Raw genomic sequence first — 25,407 nt, forward strand, 5'->3', positions numbered from 1 at the left:
AGAGGCGCGGGGTGGGGAGGCTTACCATCTGCTGGTTCACTCCCCAGTTGGCTGCAACGGCTGGAGCTGCACTGATCTGAAGCTGGGAGGCAGGAGCTTCCTCTGGGTCTCCCACATGGGTGCAGGGGCCCAAGGACTTGGGCCATCTTCTACTGCTTTCCCAGGTCATAGCAGAGAGCTAGATCGGAAATGGAGCAGCCAGGACTTGAACCAGCGCCCATATGGGATGCCGGCACTGCAGGCAGTGGCTTTACCCACTATGTCACAGCACTGGCTCGGTATTATGTCTATTAATGTAGGTTTCCAAAGAGAAATGTTGACTAGTTAATATATAACCCATTAGAAGTCTTCATTGAATTAATTCTGCTTATTATTTGGATTTTCTGGAGAGAAAAAATGACTATAGACTATAGAGATACTAGAGATTAGTTAACATTTTCAAGACTACATATAGTTATAAACTTAGCCTACTTCTCTTACTCTTCCTGTAACTGCAATCTTGTACAGTGAAATCTGATGTTTAGATGATAATCTATCACCATTGAATCATTCACATGCATATGTGTATAAATGAGTGGTGTCTTCAAATTTTTTTAAACTGTTGGTTTTTTATTTTAGAGGCAGAGTTACAGAGACAGATGGAGACACACACACACACACACACACACACACACACAGAGATACCAATTTTCCATCTGCTGGTTCACTCCCCAAATGGCCACAATGGCCAGGACTGGACCAAGCTAATTCCAGGAGTGTGGAACTCCATCCAGGTCTCCACATGGATAGCAAGGGTCCAAGTTCTTGGGCCATCTTTCACTGTTTTCCCAGGCACATTAGCAGGGAGCTGTATTGGAAATGGAGCAGGTGGGATTCAAACCAGTGCTCATGTGGAATGCTGGTATTGCAGGCAGAGGTTTAATTCACTGTACTACAATCCTGGTCCCTGTCTTCAAATTTTAGAAAATTTTTAGTATTTTTTGAAAGGTGAAATAGAGAGAGATCAATCTCCTGTCTACTGGTTCACTCCCTAAATGCCCACAATAGCCAGGACTGGACCAGGCCAAAGCCAGGAGTCTGGAGCTCAATCCCAGTCTTCCAGGTAGGTGGCAGGAAGCTGAGTTCTTGAGGCATCTGTTGCTAACTCCTAGGGTGTGCATTAGCATGAAGTTGGTACTCAACTCCAGGCATTCTGATCCAGGATGCAGTTGTCCCAGGTAGCATCTTTTTTTTTTTTTTTTTTTTTTTTTGACAGAGTGGACAGTGAGAGAGAGAGACAGAGAAAGGTCTTCCTTTTGCCATTGGTTCACCCTCCAATGGCCGCCGCGGTCGGCGCGCTGCAGCCGGTGCACCACGCTGATCCGAAGCAAGGAGCCAGGTGCTGTTCCTGATCTCCCATGCAGGTGCAGGGCCCAAGCACTTGGGCCATCCTCCACTGCACTCCCAGGCCACAGCAGAGAGCTGGCCTGGAAGAGGGACAACCGGGACAGAATCTGGCGCCCCGACCGGGACTAGAACCGGTGTGCCGGCGCCGCAAGGCGGAGGATTAGCCTATTGAGCCACAGCGCCGGCCCCAAGTAGCATCTTAACCACTATGGCAAATGCCTACCTCCCCGCCCCCATACCCCACACCCATTTTCAGTTTATTAAATAATACAAGATCACTGATTTAGACTAGACAGCTTTGGACGAGCAAGAATTAAAAATATAATTTGTTCAACTTTTACTTTAAGAGAGCCTGTGATCTAGAATTTGTTTGATATACATTTGGATCTTCCTAAGTATCTTTGGGCTTTTTAGTCTCTCCTTGAATGTACAGATGGTGAAATGAGGAGAGTTCCTCCCCACTTGTCACAGCTGTGCAGCAGTCCAGTGTAAGATGGAATTTAGGTTGTGTCTCTGTTTTTATATGAAAATTGCTCGCATTTCCTGTCTGCTGTTGCTTATATTTTCTATAAATAAATATTTTTCTGTTGGAATGAGCATATTTGCTCTTAATTATTAGAAAATGCTTAATTGATTATCTCTGCTTTCCTCCAAATTACTTCATTTTTGTTTTTTCCCAGACCCTAGAAAGCTCTAGACTGATTTCTGGATCCGAAGTCCTCTGGTCTCCTATTTTGTACAACACAAGAGTGCATAATATTGAGTCCTTAAAGTTAAGAGTCTGATTTCTCTGTAAGAGAAGCCTTAAAAGAAAACTTCCGACCCTTGATTAAATGAGGAACTCAATTAACAGACTTGAGCATTCTGGCCAGTCATGACTTCACCGTGCTTCCTTTTTATGTCCAAAACAGATCTCAGACTTCAGGAATTCTTCTAGGATTTATTGAGTTTCCATTGTGCTTTTACTTGTCCCTCATCTCTGAAAATTGAAGGGGCCTCTTCTTTGTTGGCTTATATAACAGTAGCACAGCCTTCAAGCCTCTCTGGCCACATTAATTATCCTGCTGTTGATGTTCCTCCTTCATTCAGGACAGCCAGACTCAAACATGGTACGCCCATGGTTTTGTATAAGGATGAATTGACTTTTTTAGTATATCTGTTTAAAGGTCCATTTGGGGGAGTCTCTTTGGCTATACAAAAATGGCAGGTTTGTGATTTCATAAAGTAGGTTACAGCTATTCCTGGATTTCTTTTCTAAGCCCACAGTCCTTTAAAAATAGTGTTATAATAGAGTTTCTATGTATCTTTAGATTTTTTTTCTTTTTTTCATCACTTATCTTTGCATTTCTTTGGCTCCTGTGATCTGTCATCTTCAGTATTGTTCTGTTTATTTTAATGGATTTCTCTATTTAATTCTACTTGCTGGTAAACTTAGAAGTAGGTTGGGTTTTTGTTTCTTTTTGCTTAACATTCCTTTTTTGCTCTTCCATTTAGTCCTCTCTTGATGGTGTGTGTGTGTGTGTGTGTTTATCTGCACATAACTTCGTCACAGTTGCTTTTGCATTCAGGTGAACCCCCTCAGAGTCGTGACTGGTGACAAAGTTGGTCGGCATGCATGTAAGCAGGTGCCACGTAGAAGTACTAACTCTTTAAAAAAAAAAAAAAGATTTATTTATTTATTTATTTGAAAGAGGGAGAGACACAGAGAGATCTTTCATCTGCTGGTTCACTTCCCAGATGACTGTGACAGCCAGAGCTGGGCCAGGCCAAAGCTAGGAGCCAGGAGCTTTTTCCAGGTCTCCCATGTAGGTGGCAGGAGCCCAAACATTTGGGCCATCTTCTGCTGCTTTCCCAGGCCAGTAGCATGGAGCTGGATCAGAAGCAGAGTAGCCAGGATGTGAACCAGCACCCATATGGGATGCCGGCATTGCAGGCGGTAGCTTTACCCACTATAACACAATATTGATTCCAGAAGTACTGACTCTTAGAGCTGGAAGAGACTTTCAGGATTATCCAGTATAATCCCACCCCCAATTTACAGATGACAAACCCAAGGCCCGAAATTGCACAACTGGTATGTTGTGCAATTGAAATGTAACTGAGACTATTCTCTTCAGTTGTACTGTGCTGCTTGGCCAGTTAGCTAAATAGTAGCAGAGTCTAGACTTGAACCTGGGGGTTGTGACTCACTCTCCAAAGTGCTGTTTTCCCTATATTCTACTCAGGCTATGAGGTAGAGTGTGAAAGTTGTTTATCCTTGAGGCCGGCTCTGTGGCGCAGCAGGTTGACGCCCTGGCCTGACGCGCCAGCATCCCATATGGGCACCAGTTCTGGTCCCAGCTGCTCCTCTTCTGATCCAGCTCTCTGCTATGGCCTGGGAAAGCAGTAGAAGATGGCCCAAGTCCTTGGGCCCTGGCACCCATGTGGGAGACCTGGAAGAAGCTCCTGGCTCCTGGCTTCGGATTGGCACGGCTCCGGCCTTTACGACCAGTTGAGGAGTGAACCAGCAGATGGTGGACCTCTCTCTCTCTCCCCCACTCTCCCCCACCCTCCCTCCCTTCCTCCCTTCCTCCCTTCCTCTCTCCCTCTCTCCCTCTCCTCTCTCAGTGTAACTTTGACTTTCAAATAAATAAATATTTTAAAAAAAAAGTTGCTTATCCTTTCAAGACTTAATTTCTTCATTTATAAACTGGAGGCGCTATCCAAGGTAAAGAATCCATAGAGTCTTTCAGCTGGAAGATAGTGATTTTTTTTTTTTTTTGACAGGCAGAGTGGACAGTGAGAGAGAGAGACAGAGAGAAAGGTCTTCCTTTTGCCATTGGTTCACCCTCCAATGGCCGCTGCGGTTGGCGCGCTGCAGCCGGCGCACCGCGCTGATCCAATGGCAGGAGCCAGGAGCCAGGTGCTTTTCCTGGTCTCCCATGGGGTGCAGGGCCCAAGCACCTGGGCCATCCTCCACTGCACTCCCTGGCCACAGCAGAGAGCTGGCCTGGAAGAGGGACAACCAGGACAGAATCCGGCGCCCCGACCGGGACTAGAACCTGGTGTGCCGGCGCCGCTAGGCGGAGGATTAGCCTAGTGAGCCGCGGTGCCGGCCAGATAGTGATTTTTGTGCTCCTTCAGTGGACTGTGCTACTAAATGACTTTTAAAAATTCCCTCACTGACATGCTTTGCTACTTTCTGAACCTCTGCAGAAAAAAGCCTGTAGAAGTGGAGTATGCGTTCCTTTCCCCCATCATCTAATTGTTTAGTGCTGCAATTTTCATCATAAAGTGCAGGGCAGGCCAGGAACCTTAAATGTACTTAGAGAAACAAAATTATCTGATGTATCAAGTAATGAAGAGTGCACATTTTGCTTGCACTTAGGAAATTAATAGCTCTACTTATTACAGCTTTAATATTCGGTGCTTACTGTAACTTTTTAACACCTGTGAGTAGCCTAAGTAGAGACTTCATTTTCTAAAGAGGCTGCTGAAATGAGACTGTTTGGGCTCTAAATGGTTGGTGGTTTTGTGTGCTTCTCTCTGAAAGCTCATTTTATTTTCTCTCTGTAACCATTGTTAAGTGGAGTCAGTATGGAGTTGAATGATATATACAGAACAAAATACAAAAGTTCCATAAGCTTTAGGCTTATAATCAATGCAATTTTTATCAAAAGAAATAATGGATTATTAGATTCAGAAAAGGCCATAGGATTGGGAGGAAATGAGAGGGGTTATTTATTCATTTTACTCATGGGAAGTTACATAACTTGCCCAGAGTGACATGGTTAATTGTTTAAAATACTGAGTCCAAGGTCTAGGTCTCACTACTGCCCTGTTCCTTCTGGAGCCATTCTGAGACGGATTTATCAATTAGCAAAATGAAACTGCCACAGGTTGATGCTCATAGCAGGCATCCTTTTTTTTCCGGTAGCTTTTCTGGTACCAAGTATTCATCAGTCATTTGACTAGGGAAAAACATCAGCTGTATTTACTTAGTGATTTTGTAGCAACATTTATGTGTACACAGCTGCAGTGTAGCTTAGGGATGCTGTTAATGATTATATATGTATGTGTATATGTGTTCTTGACCCCGAGGGTACCACTGGTTTTCTAAATCCTCCATTTTTCATATAATCACATGTTGTAAAAGACAACCAGGGGGCAGAGTTGAATAGGGGAAGATAAATTCCCTTTGCCTTATTGCCTGATAAGTAGCCTATTCAAAGTTTTCAAGAGAGAAGATTGAAAGTACTGTGCCCAAAACTAAGAGGGCAAAGTGCCTGTTTTGTCATTCTGTTGCTGCTTCCCTCATGTCTGAGATGAGTAAGAGCTAGCCATGTCTAAGCAAAGATTGCCTTGTGGCTCCACGTGGTGCATTCTTGGAGGAGTAGGTATTGATCAGCTCTTTGTGCTGGCTGCGGGCCTAGATGATCAGGTGTATATTGTTGAACAGAGGAACTCAGTCCTGTCCTCCTACAGCTTTTGTTTTAGCAGCAGTGACTGCACAGATAGTAAGCCAGTGAGCAAACAAATACAAGGGCGCTTCAAAAAGTTTATGGAAAGTTGGAATTAAAAAGTAAGTTTATTTTGATGCAAAAATATTTTGAAATCCATGCTTTTTTTTTAAAATATAAGCATTTTCCACAAACTTTTTGGAGTACCCTCATAGATCAAAAATGATGGTGAGGAGGGCTGTGGTAAGGAATAATAGGAATGGGGCCCTACTTGCTTCAGTGGTCTGGGAAAGGCCGGTGAAGGGTGATATTTAAAAAGTAACAGAGGGGGCTGACGTGTGGCTCACTTGGTTAATCCTCCGCCTGTGGCACTGGCATCCCATATGGGCGCCGAGTTCTAGTCCCGGTTGCTCCTCTTCCAATCCAGCTCTCTGCTGTGGCCCAAGTGCTTGGGCCCTGCATCCGCATGGGAGACCAGGAGGAAGCACCTGGCTCCTGGCTTCGGATTGGTGCAGCGCCGGCCATAGCAGCCATTGGGGGGTGAACCAACGGAAGGAAGACCTTTCTCTCTGTCTCTTTCACTATCTATATCTCTACCTGTCCAAAAAAAAAAAAAAAAAGCCTATTCTGGAAGGAATCTGGGTAGTAGACTGTTCTAGGCAGAAGGAATGAGTACAAAGGCCCAAAGGTAGAAAAATAAAGCTTGGGGCTAGTTTGGGAGCTGAAGGAATAAGGTGAGGTTGGGGGTGGAGAGGCAGGCAAGGGACCAGGTCCTGAGTAGTAAATGTATTTGTCTCAGGTTGAATTACTTGTTAGACCATTTGCCTCTTCTGGAGATCTGTGTGGCATTCCGGAATTCTGAGTTTGCGTTTGACTGCCCAAGCCTGAGAGTAGTCAGAGGGACTGTGAGAGCAATAGTCCCGGGGTAGCTACTTTAGGAGGTTTCTGGTGTTCCTAGCCTTTAGTGTTGGGCCTCCTGGAGGTTTCTGATACTCAGGGGATAAACACATCGCTGATTCAGCCCAGCTTGCAGAACAGTTGGCCCTTTGTTCTCTCCCAGTCTCCTAAGCCACTTTGGGAAGTCCCCTAAGTACATGTCACCCATTCCCCCTGCGGGCAGGTGGCATCTACTGTCATGCACTTTCCCCCTGACATATGCTGTGTGAGGACCCAGTTTCCCAGTTGACCTCCCCCATGGTGTGAGCTGAGCTGATTCACAGCTTATGTTGCCATTGGTCTTTCTTACTGCTGGGTCTTGTATTCCAGCATATTCTCCCACAGTATTCTAGCTGCAGTAGGAGAATACTTCACCAGTTCACAGTGGAGTGGTGATTCTGTGTTCCCTGTTTGTTATACATACTCTAGTGCTAGACAAAGCTCCTGCTTCTGTTAAAGTCTCTTTCTTTCCACTGAATGGCAGTTGGGAGAGGGGGGCTAGGATACAAAATAATCCAAGTGTACCTGGCACTGCACTTAGATTCTCCCTTCTCCTTTTGTGCTCCACACCCATTCAGCTTTTTTCCTCCTGTGTACCTTGCTTAGAGAACATTTCTTCCTGGAGGGGACATTAGTCTTTCTTGGCCCTGTCATCAAACCCCATTATCTTCCTCCTCACACTTAAGACAGGACCAAACCTGGGAGTCATAGAAGTTAAACTTACAGGCTAGAATTCTGGCCCTGATCCACAACCTTGGGAAAGAATGTGGTTTTGGCTTTGTAACTTGAATTTAGGGTGGAAATATGGTAGGAGATATAGCACCTTGTAATCAAGTAGTATTTCTGTAGTACAACATAGGAATAATCACATTAGGTGAGATAAACAAAGACTGTAAATGATCTTATGTTGGTTCATTTTTTGTTTCTAAATGAGTTTGTCACAAATCTAGAAAAATACCTGTTTTTAGATCGATTTTTGAACTTGGAAATGTAGGTGAGAGATTGTGAACCTGTAACCCCATACACACATTCAGCAACATGGTATTTATGGAGCTATCATAGACATTAATTTGAACATGGTATTTATAAAGCTATCGTAGACATTAATTTGAACTCAAATACTGCCTTTCCTACTTGCCTGCCAATTAATCCCTTAGAGTTAATGTGACTTTTGTCCTTCCTCCGTGTCTGTGGAAGTTACCATGAGTGAAGTTGATGGTATGGAAGAGGGTGTGTGAGTTCAGCATAAGTTCTCCATCCCAAAACCAGCTATGCCATTTGGAATGGACAGATGGACATGCCACAGGAGGACAGCAGGAACCTGCAGCAGCTGCTGTTCAGAGAGATATCAGACACTCAGAGAATGGCCTGCAACTTGGCCACAAGCTGCCTTGTGAATGCCTGGCGCATGCCCTCTGCTCACTGAGATGACTTACATTCAGCTTGAGGAATAAAATACTCTTCTAAGCCAAAGCTTCCGGCCTACCTTGGAACCTTCAAGCACTGTAGATGCTGGCTGCATAGCGGCTCCTCTGCACACTGAGACAGCTCTTTCCTTATTACAATTTTAATCTCCTTCTTCCCCAATATAGAGTAAAAATGACAGTGAAGTCATATGTTATATCTGTAAGTCTATGTTTTTATACACACGTGGTACTCCAAAGAGTTTGGAGGAAAGTGGAAATAAGTTTGTTTTGGTGTAAAAAAAATGTTTGAAATCCATGCCCATGCATAGTTTTTGCATAATACACATTTTCTATGAACTTTTTGAAGACCCCCTCGAACACTTTTGCAATAAGGAGTGTAAGAAAATACAAGCAGAAAATCAGGGTTGTGCTGGTCTGGGGAGCATTTTCCTCTAAGTTTCTCACTCTAGCTCCTCTCTCCGCAGAGCAGGTTATTCAGTGTTACATCCGTGGGCTTGTTGTGCAGAAGTACTGAAACTAGAAGGTGAAGCTGGGATGCTTGCAGTGTTCTGGAAATTCTTTGGGCAGTGGATGGAGAACTCTCATTTTACCCTCTTTGCCATTGTTTACATTCCAGAGAATGAAGAAGTCAAGGAAACGACTTTACGAGAGCTTAAAATGCTTCGCACTCTCAAACAGGAAAACATTGTGGAGCTGAAGGAAGCCTTTCGTCGCAGGGGGAAATTGTACTTGGTGTTTGAATATGTTGAAAAAGTAAGTAATTCATTGCCAATATGGAGATTTGTCTGCTTCCTTTATTTAAGGGCTGTTTCTGACACTTGTCAAATGCGCTCATAATCTGAGGGCTTTAATAATGGAATTATTATCTATAATCATCAGAAACCCTGAAATATACTTAAGGATTTTGTGTAATTCTGACTATACAGAGATAATCTTAAGTTTAAACAATATGTTAGAATCTCTGCAACAAGTAATTTTTAGACTTGATTTCTTCTGATTAAAGCTGCACAAGGCTTCTGAAGAAGTGTATACATTGACAGGGCTTGTACAGGGTAGTAGAAGCATGCATCAGAGACCTTGCAAGCACAGCCAGCTGTCTGAACCAGACCTAGGGTGGTGAATGAGTGGGCTCCTGGAACAGCCTTTGGTGCACCCCAGGGCTTTGGCTTTCTTTGAGGAAATGAGATTTGCAAGCATAAGGTGGAGCTGGGGTGGTAGATGGGAGCACAGGTAAGGAATTGGAAGCATGGGAGAAAACAAGAAGAACATTCATTGTTCCAGTTGTCCGTGCACTGGTCTTAGCGCTTTAAAAACAAATGGTCAACTTATTAGTGATGGTTTTCATGATGTGACCTTAGGGCAAATATATGTATGTGGCAGTAATAAATACTGTGTGCCTAGGAATTTCTGGGAGACAGCTGACCTCCGGCAACTGGTTGTAGTCAAGAACGTAAACAAATAAGTGCCTTAGCAATAGTAGAAGAAACTGAAGCCAGACTGAGTCTTTTAGAAGTTTGCTTGATGAGTAAATAGGTGGTTCCTGTGGATTTCCTGTGCTATCTAATGAAGATCGAAAGTGGAGGTGTTTGTGTTTGCTTTAGATCAGTTCCCAGGTGCTTGTTAGGCTATAAATGACAGAGTATTTCTGCCATTGCCATCACCAAATGGAAAGCTGTGTTGCCAAGACGACTGAGCAGTAATGTGGCTTCAAGTTCATTCTGCCTTTATAAATTATTTTTCATAATTTTATATATGGTAATTTCGTTACTAACAAAACTTGAAAAACACCAGAAGACTCTGTCATTTTAAACCATTGTTTTTATGTTTCTTTTCTAGAACTTGTTTTACTTTCTTTGTTTTTAAGATATATTTATTTAATTATTTGAAGAGCAGAGGGACAGATTTTCTATCCTTAAGTTTCTTTCTGTGTCAATTTAGGTGTTCTCCTAAGGTACCTTCCCCACCAAAATAAACCATTATAAGTTGATATATATTTTTAAAAGTTATAAGGAAAGAATTGCTGTACTGGTATCCCAGGGAGAATCAGATGCTCCTCATTCTTCAGTTGTCACAAATAATCATGCAGTTTGCAGTTTTCACAGCCTAGTAATAAAATTTTGACAGATCTATTTCAGTTCATTGTTTTCATTTCTGTTCTATTCATGGTGATTGTTCATGGTGAATAACAATTTAGTATTTAGTATAACAAATAGAGAAAGCACCTCTGTGTATCTGCTTCCTCACTGGGAGAGACCAGAGCTCTCTGCTGGTCACTGGCTTCCAGAATTCTAGTTCCCTGACCCCTAGGCCTGGGATTCTTCCCTTGCCCCTGTGGCACTTAGGTGGAAGATAACCATCACACCTGTTCGTCCATGAGAGGGCCCCACAAATGGTGGTGAGTCACACGAGGGCAAAGAGAAAGATGCTTCAAGGAGTACGGAGTTGGTAACCAAGACCCAGGATTACAGTGGATTAACCAAATAGAAGTTCATGGACAAAGATAGGCAGTACAGGACTAGTCTGGCAGCTCAGCAGTTGTAACAGGACACCCAGACTGTTTCTCCCTCTCTGTTCCACCACCCTTGGTATTTAGCCCTTGTCCTTAAGGTCAGTACTGTATTGAGCTCCAGCTTCTCATATCCCATTGGCCAGGATATATAGTTGCATGGCCAACTAACTGCAAGGCAGAGAGGAAATATTCTCTCTGTTTTGGGCAACTAGGCCTCCACTTGAAAACTAGATTACTATAGACTAAGGAGAGAATGGTCAGTGGGGAACAGTAGCTCTACCACTGAGGAATTTAGAGTAGAACACGAGAGGAGAGCTGTGATGCTTCCTATATTACAAAGCCATGTAATTCCTAGTGTGCATTTGTGACCTCCTATGTTAACGGAAAACAGCAATTCAAATGAAGAATCATAAAAAAAGGGAAGTATGCATATTTTAAACATTTTCTTTTAGCTGAAAATATATACTTAGCTCTCCATATCTACAGATTGTGTATCTGTGGATTCAAACAAGTGCAGCTCATCATGTACTATATATTTAGGTCTACAATGGTTATATCTGTTTTGCTTTTTTTTTCTTTTGGTCTAACAATGGTTGGGTCTGTACCGAACATGTAGACTTTTTTTTCCCGTATCATTATTCCCCCAAAAATATAGTACAACTATTTAGTTAGCATTTACATTGTATTAAGTATTGTGTGTAATCTAGAGATGATTTAAAGCACATAAGAGAGGCTGTGCTAGGTTAAATGCAAATGCCACAGTTACAGACAGAGGGAGGGAGAGACAGAAAGTTCTTCTATCTGCTGATTGTCTCCGCAAATGGCTGCAATGGCTAGAGCCGGGCCCATCTGAAACCAGGAGCCAGGAGCTTCCTCTGGGTCTCCCACGTGGGCGCAGGGGTGCAAGCACTTGGACCGTCTTCCAGTGCTTCCCCAGGCCAGAAGCAGAGAGCTGGATCAGAAGAGGAGCAGCTGGGACACAAACTGGTGCCCATATGGTATGCAGGCACTGCAGGCAGAGGCTTAACCCACTACGCCACAGCACCAGCTCCATGCCATTCCATTTTATATAAAGGACTTACACATCTATGGATTTTGGTATTCATGGAGTGGGGGTCCTGGAACCAGTCCCCTGTGGACACCATGGGATGACTGCACATTCATTTACCATTCTTTAGAAGTCGGGTCATGGTCTGTTGCATATTGTTCTTCTGACTGAAGTTCTGACTGGTTTTTCTGACCTATATCATACCCATGATGCATCTTTTAAATGAATACAAAGCTCGGCCAGGGCCATGGCTCACTAGGCTAATCCTCCGCCTGTGGCGCCGGCACCCTGTGTTCTAGGCACCCCGTGTTCTAGTCCTGGTCGGGGCGCTGGATTCTGTCCCAGTTGCTCCTCTTCCAGTCCAGCTCTCTACTGTGGCCCGGGAGGGCAGTGGAGGATGGCCCAAGTCTTGGGCCCTGCATCCGCATGGAAGACCAGGAGAAGCATCTGGCTCCTGGCCAGTGCGATCAGTGTGATGCACTGGCTGCAGCGCACCGGCCGGGGCGGCCATTGGATGGTGAACCAACAGAAAAGGAAGACCTTTCTCCCTGTCTCTCTCTCATTGTCCACTCTGCCTGTCAAAAAAAAAAAAAAAAAAAAGAAAGAAAGAAAAAGGAAAAAAAAAATGAATCCAAAGCTCAAGAACACTTGCAAAGCGAATCTCAATGCAGGGTCCTTCAGTATTTAGGCTTATCCACATCAGCTCCTTTCCCATGCCAGTGTTTTATAGTTATCTCACTCATATTTGATTATATGGTAATAGTTGAGTGGGTTTTTTTTTTTTTATTAAGTCTTTCCAAAGCATTCTTGGAACTTTTGTTTTCTTGTAAACAGCAACTTAAAAAAAAAAGCTTCATTGATTTACATATTTAATTATATTAACATAGCAAGTACATATTACAAATGGATATAGGAGTAAATACAACTGATTTTTATAGGGTTTAGTTTGTGTATGTAGATTTTATCTGTTGATGCTTCTCATACTAGAAGTCAACTGAGCAATATGAAAATATTCATTTTGCAGTAGCAGCAAACTGGTTACATGTTAACATAAATAACTTTGTATGTCAGTCATTCTTTCAAGTAAAAAATGTTGTTCTACAAAAAGTACTCAGTTCAGCTTGCATCTCAATCACCCAAGTGCTTTTGCCTCAAGACATTCATGGTGCAGATGGCAAACATGCAGCAAAAGCGTCTTATTCCACATTTTATCATGTAGATTCTTAAAGAGACATGTACTCAAGAATTGAAATTTAATATAAGTAATATTTTTTACTGCTTCATTAAGGACATCTGACCTTAACTAAAACAGCAAGTGTTTTTTTTTTTTTTTAAGATTTATTTTACTTATTTGAAAGGCAGAGTTACAGAGAGAAAGAGAGATTTTTCATCCATTGGTTCACTATCTAAATGACTGCAAGAGCCTGGGATTGGGCCAGGCCAATGCCTGGAGCCAGCAACTCCATCCACGTCTGCCATGTTGGTGACAAGGGCCCAAGGACATGGGCCATCATTGTCTGCTGCTTTCTCAGTCACATTAGCAAGGAGCTGGATTGGGAGTGGAGCAGTCAGAACTCAAAACAGTACTCATATGGGATGCTCACTTCTCAGGCAGTGAATTAACCTGTTGCACCACAATGTCAGTCGGTCTCCCCACCACCACCTTTTTTTTTTTTTAACTGTAAGGGTTAATTGGCCTGAAGAATCCAGTTTCTTTGCTTACTCATTATTACTTGGTACTGTCAGTGTAAATGCTAACACAATGAAAAGGGAAAACATCTGAGTGTTAAGAGTATAGTTTTAATGCCATGGACCCTCTCTAAGGTCTGAGACCTCCCTGAGATGCACAGACTAAACTTTGAGAACTGTAGTAAGCTATGGTTGTGCTGTGAGCCTCAACTTGTGCTTTAAGGAGGGAATTGAGAATGTTTGGTTAATAAGGAAATTCACTGGAGAATGGCTAAGTAGAATTTCTACTTAACACAAAAATTTTGCATGAATTTTAGAATAGTCTCTGATTCCAAAAAACTAAGGTTTTTTTTTTTTTTAATACTGAGTTGTTTGGGATTTTGAGTTTTTATTTCAGTGGTATTTTCTAGCCTATTCTAACAATTTTTGTACTAAATGTATTGGTCACTTCTAATCTTAAAGGATCTTTCAGTTTTCTTTTAAGAATATTATCCGGATCTCCCAGATATATTTTCAAGGCTTGACCCTATTGCAAGTTCCTATTAAAGATGTGTTAGAGGCACTGTTTTCCGGGGCCGGCGCCGTGGCTCACTTGGTTAATCCTCAGCCTGTGGCGCCGGCATCCCATATGGGTGCCAGGTTCTAGTTCCGGTTGTTCCTCTTCCTGTCCAGCTCTCTGCTGTGGCCCGGGAAGGCAGTGGAGGATGGTCCAAGTCCTTGGGCCCCTGCACCCACATGAGAGACCAGGAGGAAGCACCTGGCTCCTGGCTTCGGATTGGCGTAGCTCCGGCTGTGGTGGCCATTTGGGGGGTGAACCAATGGAAGGAAGACCTTTCTCTCTCTCTCTCTCTCTCTCACTCACTCTCACTCTCACTCTCACTCTCTCTCACTGTCTAACTCTATCTGTCAAATAAGTTAAAAAAAGAAAAATGTGGGCTGGTGGCCTCATTGAGGGACCAGAGGCACTGTTTTCATCCTCCATACATTACATCGTTATATCTGTATTTTGTATTGCTTCTTTCTTCAAATTAGTCTAAAATGATCCCTGAAAGGCTTTAGGGGGCTGTGAAAAGTGTACAGAGTTATTATTTGGGGCAGCATGGGGAATAGTAAAAATGGAATTTCTCATAAGAGAAAACCTGTGTTTAATGCAGTATCCTGATTCAGCATGAAAAAGTTGTAGCTGGAAAGCAAAACAATTTTTAAAAATGTATGCTATGTTTTGGATGAATTATCATCTAAGATTCTTTAAAAATTAAAACATGGGCCTATCTCATTTTGGAGATTAATATATTCTCCATTTAATTTTTAGAATATGCTTGAGTTGCTGGAAGAAATGCCAAATGGAGTTCCACCTGAAAAAGTAAAAAGTTACATCTATCAACTAATCAAAGCTATTCACTGGTGCCATAAGAACGATATTGTTCATAGAGGTGAGTATGGGATTTTTGAAATGGAAAATATTAAGAAATTATTGAAAAGTTAAAATATTTTGTATATTAAGAATATTTCCATAAGCACTGACATTTCCCTTTAAATGAGATATGTTTTGAAGGTATAGAATATGAGAAGTCATTTGCTCCTCAGATCTCCTTTTGTACCTCTAAAAGGATGGGTTCCAAATGTGAGATATCTGTGTTTGTCTAACCAGATCCACTCTCAGCTATGGAAAAACTTAGTGATACAAGTGAACTCAACTCCTATGAACTTTGAAGCCTACTTGGTGGGTGGGAGAGTAAATAGGGATAATATCCATAGCCTTTGGTCCTGCAGGTAAACCAGGTAATGCAACAACTTGGAATCAGGCATTCTAGGTAGCCCTGTGTCACTGACCGCCATTGGCCTTTACCTCTTGTTTCTCTTAGACCAACATTTTCTAGTACAAATCTTTATCTCCTGATTTTCCCTACGTGCTAGTGAAAAGTAAACATTGTCGGCCGGCGCCGCGGCTCACTAGGCTAATCCTCCGCCTTGCGGTGCCAGCACACCGGGTTCTAGTCCCGGTCTGGGTGCCGGATTCTGTCCCGGTTGCCCCTCTTCCAGGCCAGCTCTCTGCTGTGGCCAGGGAGTGCAGTGGAGGATGGCCCAAGTACTTGGGCCCTGCACCCCATGGGAGAGCAGGATAAGTACCTGGCTCCTGGCTCCTGGCTCCTGCCATTGGATCAGCGCGGTGTGCCGGCCGTAGCGCGCCAGCCGCGGCGGCCATTGGAGGGTGAACCAACGGCAAAGGAAGACCTCTCTCTCTCTCTCTCTCTCTCTCTCTCTCTCTCTCTCTCTCACTGTCCACTCTGCCTGTCAAAAAATAAAAAAAAAAAGAAAACATTGTCTGCATATGGCAGGCATGATCAACCTTGCATAAATTCCATGATTATACTTCTATAAGCTGTTTTATTTTATCCTTTACTGCCATGAAGTGGGTAGTTTATAGCAATAAAAAGGAAATTACTTGCTCAGCGTTATATTTCATGCTATCATTTCATCTTCACCTGATAATCTCTTGCATTGCAGAGTTTTACAGAAGTAGGGTGCAAATGAAGCTAAAAGATGTTTATCAGAAAATGTTGCAGACACTTCTTGTCTTTGAATTATCAGATACATGAATGCTATGTTTTTATTTACCTATACAAATGCACAAGGATGCCAGTTTAAAAATAATCTCACTGTTAAGAATAGCTTAGAGGTCATATGAAGAATGCCAGTCTGGAAAGAGACACTCTGTATTTCTCTTGCACTTGACTCTCATGGCAGCTACCTTATCAAAGTTGTTGGTGGCACGAACAGGTCTCCAGGTAACTGGGTGTCTAGCATCTAGGGTAATGATTCTAGTATTCTGATTTGTTATATTACTGAAGAACTGAGTTACCAGAATTTGCATCATGATACTGCGATTTTGTTAAGCGTATAGTCACTAGTGATTACCATTAAGAGTAGAAGCGTACTTCTGCCATCTGCAGATATCACTGCCTCTGCGCTTTCCCTAGCTGCACCTCCACCACGTGACAAGATGATGGGTTCTCAACTTTAAACATAGAACTGTGAGATGCTTCTCAGGGTGAATTCCAACTATGTTTTCTCTGAATTTCTACCCCTCAGCTCCTATCACATCTTCAAAAGACCCATGGAAAAAATTAGTAACTTTGACTCATTCAGTAGTATAGCTTCAGTGTTAGACATTAATATTGGTGAATCCTACAGAAAGGTTAAAGAGATGTATAGATTTGGAAGTACACAGAAAACCATAACAGAAAATAGATATTATATTTTTTCTTCCAGTAAATAGAATGCTATCTTCTTCTCCTATGTATTTTAAAGATAACTTAGGGAATATAAACATTTTATATGCTATCCCAAAAAATTTGTATTATTGGTATTTGGGGAAGTAAAAATAGTTCCTTGAAATGGGTTTGCCTAGATTCAGTCATTTTAAGTTCCTTTCAGAGATCTAATTAATATCTTTTAAGAATTAAAGGGAAACTTTTTTTTAGATGTTGTCCGTGTGTTTCTCAAAAGAAGCTAATTGAAACTTTTATGTACCAACAAAAAATGTACCCTACTTTTTGCTGCCATAGTTTCTATTTAAAGTACTCTAGATATTTCTGATTAGATGCCATTGCAGTGACTTAACAAAGACAGTCACAGAACACATAGAACATTTTTACCAATGTCTTTTCATCTTGATACTCCAGATATAAAGCCAGAAAACCTTTTAATCAGCCACAATGATGTTCTGAAACTGTGCGACTTTGGTAAGTTAAAAAGAATGTCGAGTCCTGATACTTACAGAATTTAATGTGATATATAGGTAATTTTTAAAGGCATATTGAAAGTTTTGACTTAATTTAGCAGAAGAACATTCATTCTACTGGGTTGTGTACTGAAAAATTCATTGCTAGAGGATCACTAACTCTTTGCAAAAATAGCAAAGATTCATGATGTAATATTTGTTTAATGAGAAGTAATTCAAAGCAAATACATGCATTTGCATATATTCATAATCCCAGCAACCAATTACTCTAGAAAAAAAAGTCTAGGAACTATTATGGCCTTCTAGTTTGAGAAGAATAAAAATATATTTTAAATATTAATTGAAATTGCCACAGGTTTAACCAGAAACACTAAAAATATGCCTGTATACATACACCTATGTATTGTATACATGCAATAGTTAGAAGTAACTGTAAAGTCAAAAGACATTTTTAGAACACTTCCATTTATTTCCTCTAAATGTTAAATGAATGACACTAGTAATTGATGCATGATATTCCAACTCTTTATTGAATGTATCAATGAAGGTTTTCTTTGAGTATGTCTTTCCTCCTAGTAGAAAATTGCATATTATTTCCCATATGTCTAACTCTGTGTTATGTGCTATTAAACATTCAAATTAAAATAATTACCAAAAATTTTAAAATAATAATTGTGATGTTTAGGTCTTGACACTTTTTTAAAAAATAACTTGATATTTTAACGTTTCTTGATGTAGTCAAATACAATCATAAATGCAACATCAACCTCCACACACAACTAAGAATGCTTCTCCTTATCATAAGCAAAGGTTCAATTAGATAGGTTTGTAAGGAGATGGATGGCACAAATGAGAAATAGAAGCATTTTAGGAACTCCCTTAACAGAATGCCTATTTTGTCCAATGTGGCAGTTGAAAATAGGTAGCTCTCAGTGTGTCCAAATAATTTAAATATTATGAACCTGTTGGCCTGAGAAAAAATGTTTTACAAGATTTAATTTTTTTCATACTTTATGTTAAGGAATATTATAAAGAAGAATCTGTATGCTAAATTTTTAAAGAAGTACTTAGAATAAAAAGGAAATGTTAAAGGCTGTATCTAAAGGATTTCAATCTTGGCAGTTCTAGCATTTCTGTAGCATTATGGTTTTCAGATACAGTATATCTATTTCTGATTTCTTGTCCATAATTATGACTGCCATGCAATGCTGAGACTTTATGCACCACTTATACCATTTACTGTGTGCACATGCGTCTATGGGTTGCTCATCTGCCTAAGCTTCAAAGTTACTGACATTTGTAAAGCAAGTTATAAACGCAAAACAAATGCGGTAGAATAGCTAATAATAGGAAGAGAGTATTCCTGGTCTAGCATTATTTCTTAAAGAAAAGACTGAAATGGCCAGGAAGCTCCTCGTGGCAACACAACGTGTGGCATTCTGTGTTCCATGCAGCTCCAACAGGGGCTTCCTGATTGCTCTCCCTCCCAGAACACTCAGCTCCTTTGTGTAGCTTAAAGAACCCCATTCAAAAATAAAAATATTTTTAAAAAAATATATGTTACAAAGAAGTATTTATTAACTGAAGTTACAGAATTTTTTTGCTGTGATTGTTTGTATTTTTCACTGTTCCACTTTTCATTTTTGCCCCTGGTTTTGCTGTTCTGATGCTCTAACTACTACAGCACCCCCCCTTATTTGCAGTGCATACATTTCAAGACCCCAGTGCATGTGTGAAACTGCAGATTATGCCAACTGGTCATGCCCTGGTTTTGGTCTGCGAGTTTTCAGACTGTGGTTGAACACGGGTCACTGAAACAGCAGAGGGTGAAACCACAGGTTGGGGTAGGGGTGGGATTGCTATTATATTCATAGTGAATATATTGAGTTAGGCAGATAATTAATTTATCCTGCTGACTTGTTTTATGGTTATGCAATAGCCTGAAAGCCCTTGAAACAGTGGGCGACAAAAGTAATGGTAGAATCTGTAATGTAATTAGGCTGTCTGTAATATGCTTCTTAGTTGCTGGCAGATAGCAGTAATTTTGGCCTTCTTTGTTTCCATCACTGCTCGTTGTCAGCTGTTTATATAATGGCCAGAACTAGTCAGCAACAATAGATATGTAAGTACTGTGTAAAGTCTCATATAGCATAATTAGTGACCATCTGATATGCTGGTTGAACTTTGACTTCTGGCTTTTGTGGGAACTTCATTTTGTTGCTAAGATTTTCATTTATTGGCAGAGCTGATTTAAAAGTATGCTCTGAATGCTTATAAAGGCATGGGGTGACTTTGAAACTATGAATTTCTTTAGCTTAGGGGCGAGACTAGGTTTGTAGTAAATATATTGCACATTTTAATTGACTTGAACATTCTATAAACTTTTTAAAGTAACAAGGACACTATTAATGAAAAATTCATTCAGTACCAGTCATTATGTTCTTTTGATATTCTTTTAATCTATTAACTAGCACTGAAATATTTGCCAACATGAAATTACTACTGTTTCAGGCTTTGCTAGAAATCTATCAGAAGGCAACAATGCTAACTATACAGAGTATGTGGCCACCAGGTGGTATCGATCCCCAGAGCTCTTACTTGGGTGAGTTACCTTCTCAAAGTAGACTGATTTCTATATATCTACTAATCCTGTATTGTTGGTTTTGAGATCTTCTATGGAAAATAAGAGCTGCAGTTTATTAAATATGTCAGTTATCTATTCAGTGTAACAAAGCACTTAAAATCTTAATGGTATGAAACAAGTACTTTTTATTTGCTTGAAATTCTGTGTGTCAGCAATTTGAGTTCAGCTGTGTGGGTCTTCTGCTTCTCTGTCTTGGCTTCATTCATATAGTTATAGTCAACTGACAAGGCATCTGGAGGCTGATTGGTTTAGGGGTCCTCAACTGGACCAGACCGTTGGTAAAGCATGGCAACTCACCCTGTCGTAGGGGAGTCCAAATTTCTTTATTTGATAACAGTAGAATTTCATGCAAGAAGGAAAGCCCCAAAGCAAAAGGTGCTTTCCAATCCTCTGTTTGCATGGCTTTTGCCTCATTGGACGAAGAATGTTGTTAAATTACCGAAGTCCCAGGTCAAGTCCTCTTGATGGGAGAAGTGGTAGAGCCACATTATATATATAAAGTGGCATGTGTACAGAAATGGGAAGAAGTATTGCAGCCATTTTCACTAATCTTCCACATTAACAATATGAATATGCACAGAGTTTGACAGTCTGACTTACCTAGTCATTTATTCAGCAAATACTTTATCAAGTATTTCCTATGTCTAACCACTTCACTAGACACATGGGGTTAATATTGAACCAGTTGCAGTTTTTCTTTCAAATTTGTAAATCACTTTTGGTAATGAATTGCTATTCAAACTCGTACCACATTGATGATTTTCTCAGCAGCATCTCCACATCCATCTCCTTTTTCTCTACCATTCCACTTTCAATGCTCTTTCATTCATCTGGAACAAGAGTCTTCTGATAATGTTTTTCTTTCCTTTTTAATACATTTTAGAGCCTAAAAAGGAGCCTTAGTCCTTAGTCCTGATCTCTACCACTTAATAATGGTCTCCCTAGCCTAGTTGTAGTTTTCTTATTTTGCCTAAATTTCCTTCTTTATGAACACCCAAGTATACAGAAAGAAGACATGCTCTACAAAATAAATCAGACATGGTGGTATGATGTCAAGTGTACACACTGTAGATTTCATTTCTTTTAGTGTGCCATACGTGTAACTGGGGGAAATGAGAAATTTACTTTATAAAAGATACTTTTTATGTAATAGCAGTATAAGTTCCTGGATTTCTTCTGAAGATCATGGTGACTGTATTTGTGAATTACTCTCTGCAGGTTTATTTTAGTGTTAACTATTAATTTCCTAGTCTCTACCAACCATCTGTTGGTAATTCTTGATTCATTGTTGACCTTGAGCCTATAAGAATCATTGGTGTTAGTTATTGAAAGATTTACTGTTTTATATTTTTTTTAATCAAAAGCTTGCTTTATCCTGAGAAACAAATGATGGTTAGTCACTTAATCTCTTCATTTGTGTGGACAGAGTTTAGAATTTCTTTGCTAATTTTTAGTCTTGGATTTAGGATTGATTTTCTGTGTTTTTTTTTTTTCTGTGTACCTATGTGAACTCATTGAAATACATAGTCTATTTTCTTTTGGGAGGATTCCAATTTGAATTTACTGGACACTATTAGCCAATGAAGAATGAATTAGGAAGTACATCATTCTTAGAACTTCATCTGAGGACTTAGTATGATAGAAAGACTCATTATCAACTGGTTTTGTTTGGGAGATTCCTCCAAGGAGTTAATTCTAAAGACAGCTTATTGTGAATCTTCAGATAGTCTTTCTGTTTAATAATTCCTATAGGAAAACTGAGGTGATGTTTAGAGATGTGTGGTAGCTGCCGAAAGTAGATGGAGATAGTGCAACTCATTCGAGCAAATTTAGTATCACTAATTGATACCAAGTACTAGCTGAAACACCATATTATTTGTGTAAAATCCCATTGAAGTAATTTGATATTTGATTATATATTAGGAATTCATATTTTGGGGTTAAGCTATTGCTTGTAACCCCAGCATCTCAGAGTACTGGTTCAAGTTCCCACTGCTCCACTTTGAATCCAGCTTCGTGCTAATGCTCCTGGGAAGGCAGCTGAAGATGGCCCAAGTACTTGGGCCCCTGCCATACATGTGGGAGGCCAGGATGCAGTTCCTGGCTCCTGGCTTCAGCCTAGCCCCGACCTGGCTGTTGCAAACATTTGTGGAGAGAAACAGCAAATGGAAAACTTGTCTCCTCCCTCTCTGTCATTCTGCCTTTAAAATAAACAATTTTTAAAAAGAATTTATTTTAATACATTCTCAAGGTTTTGTCCTTGACATTCAAAATAGTTCCAGCTGTATAAATTATTCAAATCAGAAGACAGAAGAAAAATAGCTTGTAGTGGGAATGTGGAGGTTTTCCATGGGTTTCTCCATCTAGCACTATGGAACAATTTTCTTACTCTCAAATAGCTGTCAAAGAAAGTTCTATATCCTTCCCTTCCCAACAAGCTACCAAAAATATCTAGATGAGATTTCCTTATATGGTTCTTACATTTTTGTGGGAAATGAATTAGATAAATGAAATATTGACTTCTTGTTACAGTGATTTATTATCCTAGAAGCATTCTGTATAGTGTTGAAAGTGCTTTAGTTTAAAATGTTTGTATTAGTACTATATCATTATGAGATTAGTACTATATCATTATGAGATTCTAGAATTTCATTACAAACTACTTTTCAGATATTTTATTTTGGCTTTCCCACTTCTTAAAGCTTGGGTTGTTTATTTTAAAAATATGTATATATATGAAGGTATGATTATTTACTTAATTTGCTATAAATAATTTGACTTAATGCTGTAGATACCATAGGTATAGTAGATATATAGGGTATAGGTATAAAACTGCTTTGAGGATACCTAGATTTTTTTTTAAGTATAGCTGATAACAGCAGCACTCTTAAAACCCTCTGGTAAACTCAAACTCTAGGAGCAAGCTGTAAACCCATAAATAAACTTAAAAAGCTTTGAGGGAAATTTTGAGTTACAAAGCCTATATACTTAGGGTCCAAATATATTCAGGTAAATGATATGATGGAGCTTAGCACAATCTTAGCTATTGGAAACTGTGATACTAAGCAATCAAATGTTAAATAATAGTGTTTATTGGTTAAGAAGACACATAAATCAGTCATACAATTTAATAGACCAAACTAAAAAAAAAAGGTATGATGGAATTTTTTGAAATTTAGAGAGCTAAAGTGTTATCATGTAGAAAATACATTTCTTAGGAGCATTTCATTCTCCAAGTGAGGTGTTACTCATCAGACAGATGTGCTATATTAGAGTTGATTAAGCCATTCATGTTCAAGATCTACCCAGATACGAATAGACTTCAAATTAGTGCCTACTAAACTTACTAAACTGAAGGCTTTGTTAACATAGGTTTATTCAGTTGTGTTTTGAATTTTCACTTTGAATGTCCATAATTCCTTATTTTCAACCTCACTTTATTCCATATGGTACTTTTTTCATTCCTTAAGTACACAGGTATGCTTTCCATCATGAATGTGTTCAAATTATTTGAAAATTATTAAATCATTGTGCTTTTTCATTTGCCAAGAAAATCTCTCCCTTTGCTTTTCAGAGCTCCCTATGGAAAATCTGTAGACATGTGGTCTGTGGGCTGTATTCTTGGGGAGCTTAGTGATGGACAGCCATTATTTCCTGGAGAAAGTGAAATTGACCAACTTTTTACCATACAGAAAGTGCTAGGACCTCTTCCTTCTGAGCAGATGAAACTCTTCTACAGTAATCCTCGCTTCCATGGGCTTCGGGTAAGAAGTTTTGCTAAAACCCAAAATGGAATCAGTAAGACAGCGTTTACTTAAATCATTGTTCATTGCATTACGCTATCCTTTGAATAGTATTTCCTTTCTCATTACAATATTTATAATTTCCTACTAAAATATTTTATTTCTGAGTCTTATATAGTATTTGTGAATTTTAAAATGGTCAGAATTAGGGATTGGCGCTGTGGCACAGAAGAGTAAACCTCCATCTGCAGTGTCACCATCCCACATGGGTGCCGGTTCAAGTCCTGGCTGCTCCACTTCCGATCCCGCTTCCTACTAATGTGCCTGGGAAAGCAGGGAAAGATGGCCCAAGTCCTTGGGCCCCTGCACCCACGTGGGAGGCCCAGAAGAAGCTCCTGGCTTCAGCCTGACCTAGCTCTGGCTGTTGCGGCCATCTGGGGAGTTGAACTAGCAGATGGAAAATCTCTCTGTGTCTCCCTCTCTCCCTCCCTCTCTCTGTATCTCTGCCTTTTGAATAAATATGTAAATCTTTTTTTTTTTTAAGGGTGGGGGGAAATGGTCAGAATTTAAAAGGCTAATTTTTTTATTTGTAAATTTTAAGCATATACATTATTCTAAACTTTGATTATCTTAAACTGTTTCTTTATCCAAAATATTAAGTATCCTCAAAAGATATAAAATGTGTGAACAGCTACCAATTAGTTGAGCAGATGCATTTGTAGTGATTTGAGAAAGGCCACGAGTATTTGCATTTCACAGATTTAAAGGTTCTTGTTCTAGCAGGTAATTTTTGACTGTTGACAACAGAACATCAGATCTTCTTTTCAAACTAGTGCATTGTCTCATGTAGTCTTTCCTTGTTTCTGAGAACAGGCTAAAAAGCATCTTAGAAAGTATAAGCTTCCCCCAGATTAGAAACATCCAGCTTGGGGAGGTACCTTACTGGAGTGGCCAATGAGTTAGGGCTACCTCTCTCTTCCATCCACTCCCGAAGTAACCTTTTTAGTTCTCAACCACTCTTTTGGGCCAATTAGTGGGGATTGTGAGAACTATAAAATAATCTCACCTCTACTTCCTCTTTCTTTCTATCAAGTGGATCACACTCAAACCATGTTACCTTGCCATTTGCAATATGTTTTGGTTGTTTTTTGACTTTCTGGACCTCAGTTAATTTCTCTTTGGAGAGCACCTCTACTCACACATGAGTGTCCAGCAAAGTCCCAGCTCTTGCTAGGCTCAGTGAATATGGAAGAAATTAATGAACAGAGGCATACACACGTTTCTCTTTTATCTCCTTCTTACATTCTCTTCCAAATCTGAGTTGCCCCAGGAAAACCTGACCAAATTGGGACCATTATTTTATGGTGCAAATAGCAGATGTGGTTCAAGAGATTAATTTAACATGCCGCATTAGACACTGAAAATAGATAGTAAATGGACTTTTCCTCAGTAGCAAAAAGGGAAAATCTATTAAATTCAGAAATAATGTTAATCATAATTAATGAATTTCTGTATTGCTGAGAATTAATCCAAACTCCTCACTGTAGCCCATGAGACCTTGCCTAATTCAGGCCCTTTGTGTTCCTTGACCTTTTTCTCATACCTGTCTTCATCCCCTGCCCTCTTACCACACTTGTCTGTTCTTTGGCTTCCAGAAACAGCCTGCCTTGTGGTTTGCCTGGTCAAAGGGGTTATATACTGGAGTCTCTGAAGAAAGCATAAACAAATCTGACTTGGTACCTGGACGTAATAACATACAAACTAAAGAACTAAGATTTTCATCCTTGAAATAATTAGAAAACAATGTAGCTTATAAGAAAGTAATATAAAGTACTGCATTC

General features: G+C 40.2%; 1 protein-coding gene across 12 annotated transcripts in view; it reads left to right on the plus strand.

Moving 5' to 3' along the window:
* CDKL5 (cyclin dependent kinase like 5) overlaps positions 1 to 25,407 on the plus strand; it is a 221,712-nt gene that overhangs the window by 132,499 nt on the left and 63,806 nt on the right. For all 12 annotated transcript variants that reach the window (XM_089324161.1, XM_051826953.3, XM_070067277.2 and 9 more), the window contains 5 exons: positions 8,805 to 8,941; positions 14,747 to 14,867; positions 17,121 to 17,180; positions 19,691 to 19,781; positions 23,398 to 23,587. In XM_089324161.1, the coding sequence (XP_089180287.1) occupies positions 8,805 to 8,941; positions 14,747 to 14,867; positions 17,121 to 17,180; positions 19,691 to 19,781; positions 23,398 to 23,587 (599 nt within the window). The remainder of the gene's footprint in view (positions 1 to 8,804; positions 8,942 to 14,746; positions 14,868 to 17,120; positions 17,181 to 19,690; positions 19,782 to 23,397; positions 23,588 to 25,407) is intronic.

This window comes from Oryctolagus cuniculus, chromosome X (assembly GCF_051225735.1).
Source record: "Oryctolagus cuniculus isolate XC-2025 breed Fujian yellow rabbit chromosome X, ASM5122573v1, whole genome shotgun sequence".
Taxonomy (NCBI): Eukaryota; Metazoa; Chordata; class Mammalia; order Lagomorpha; family Leporidae; genus Oryctolagus; species Oryctolagus cuniculus.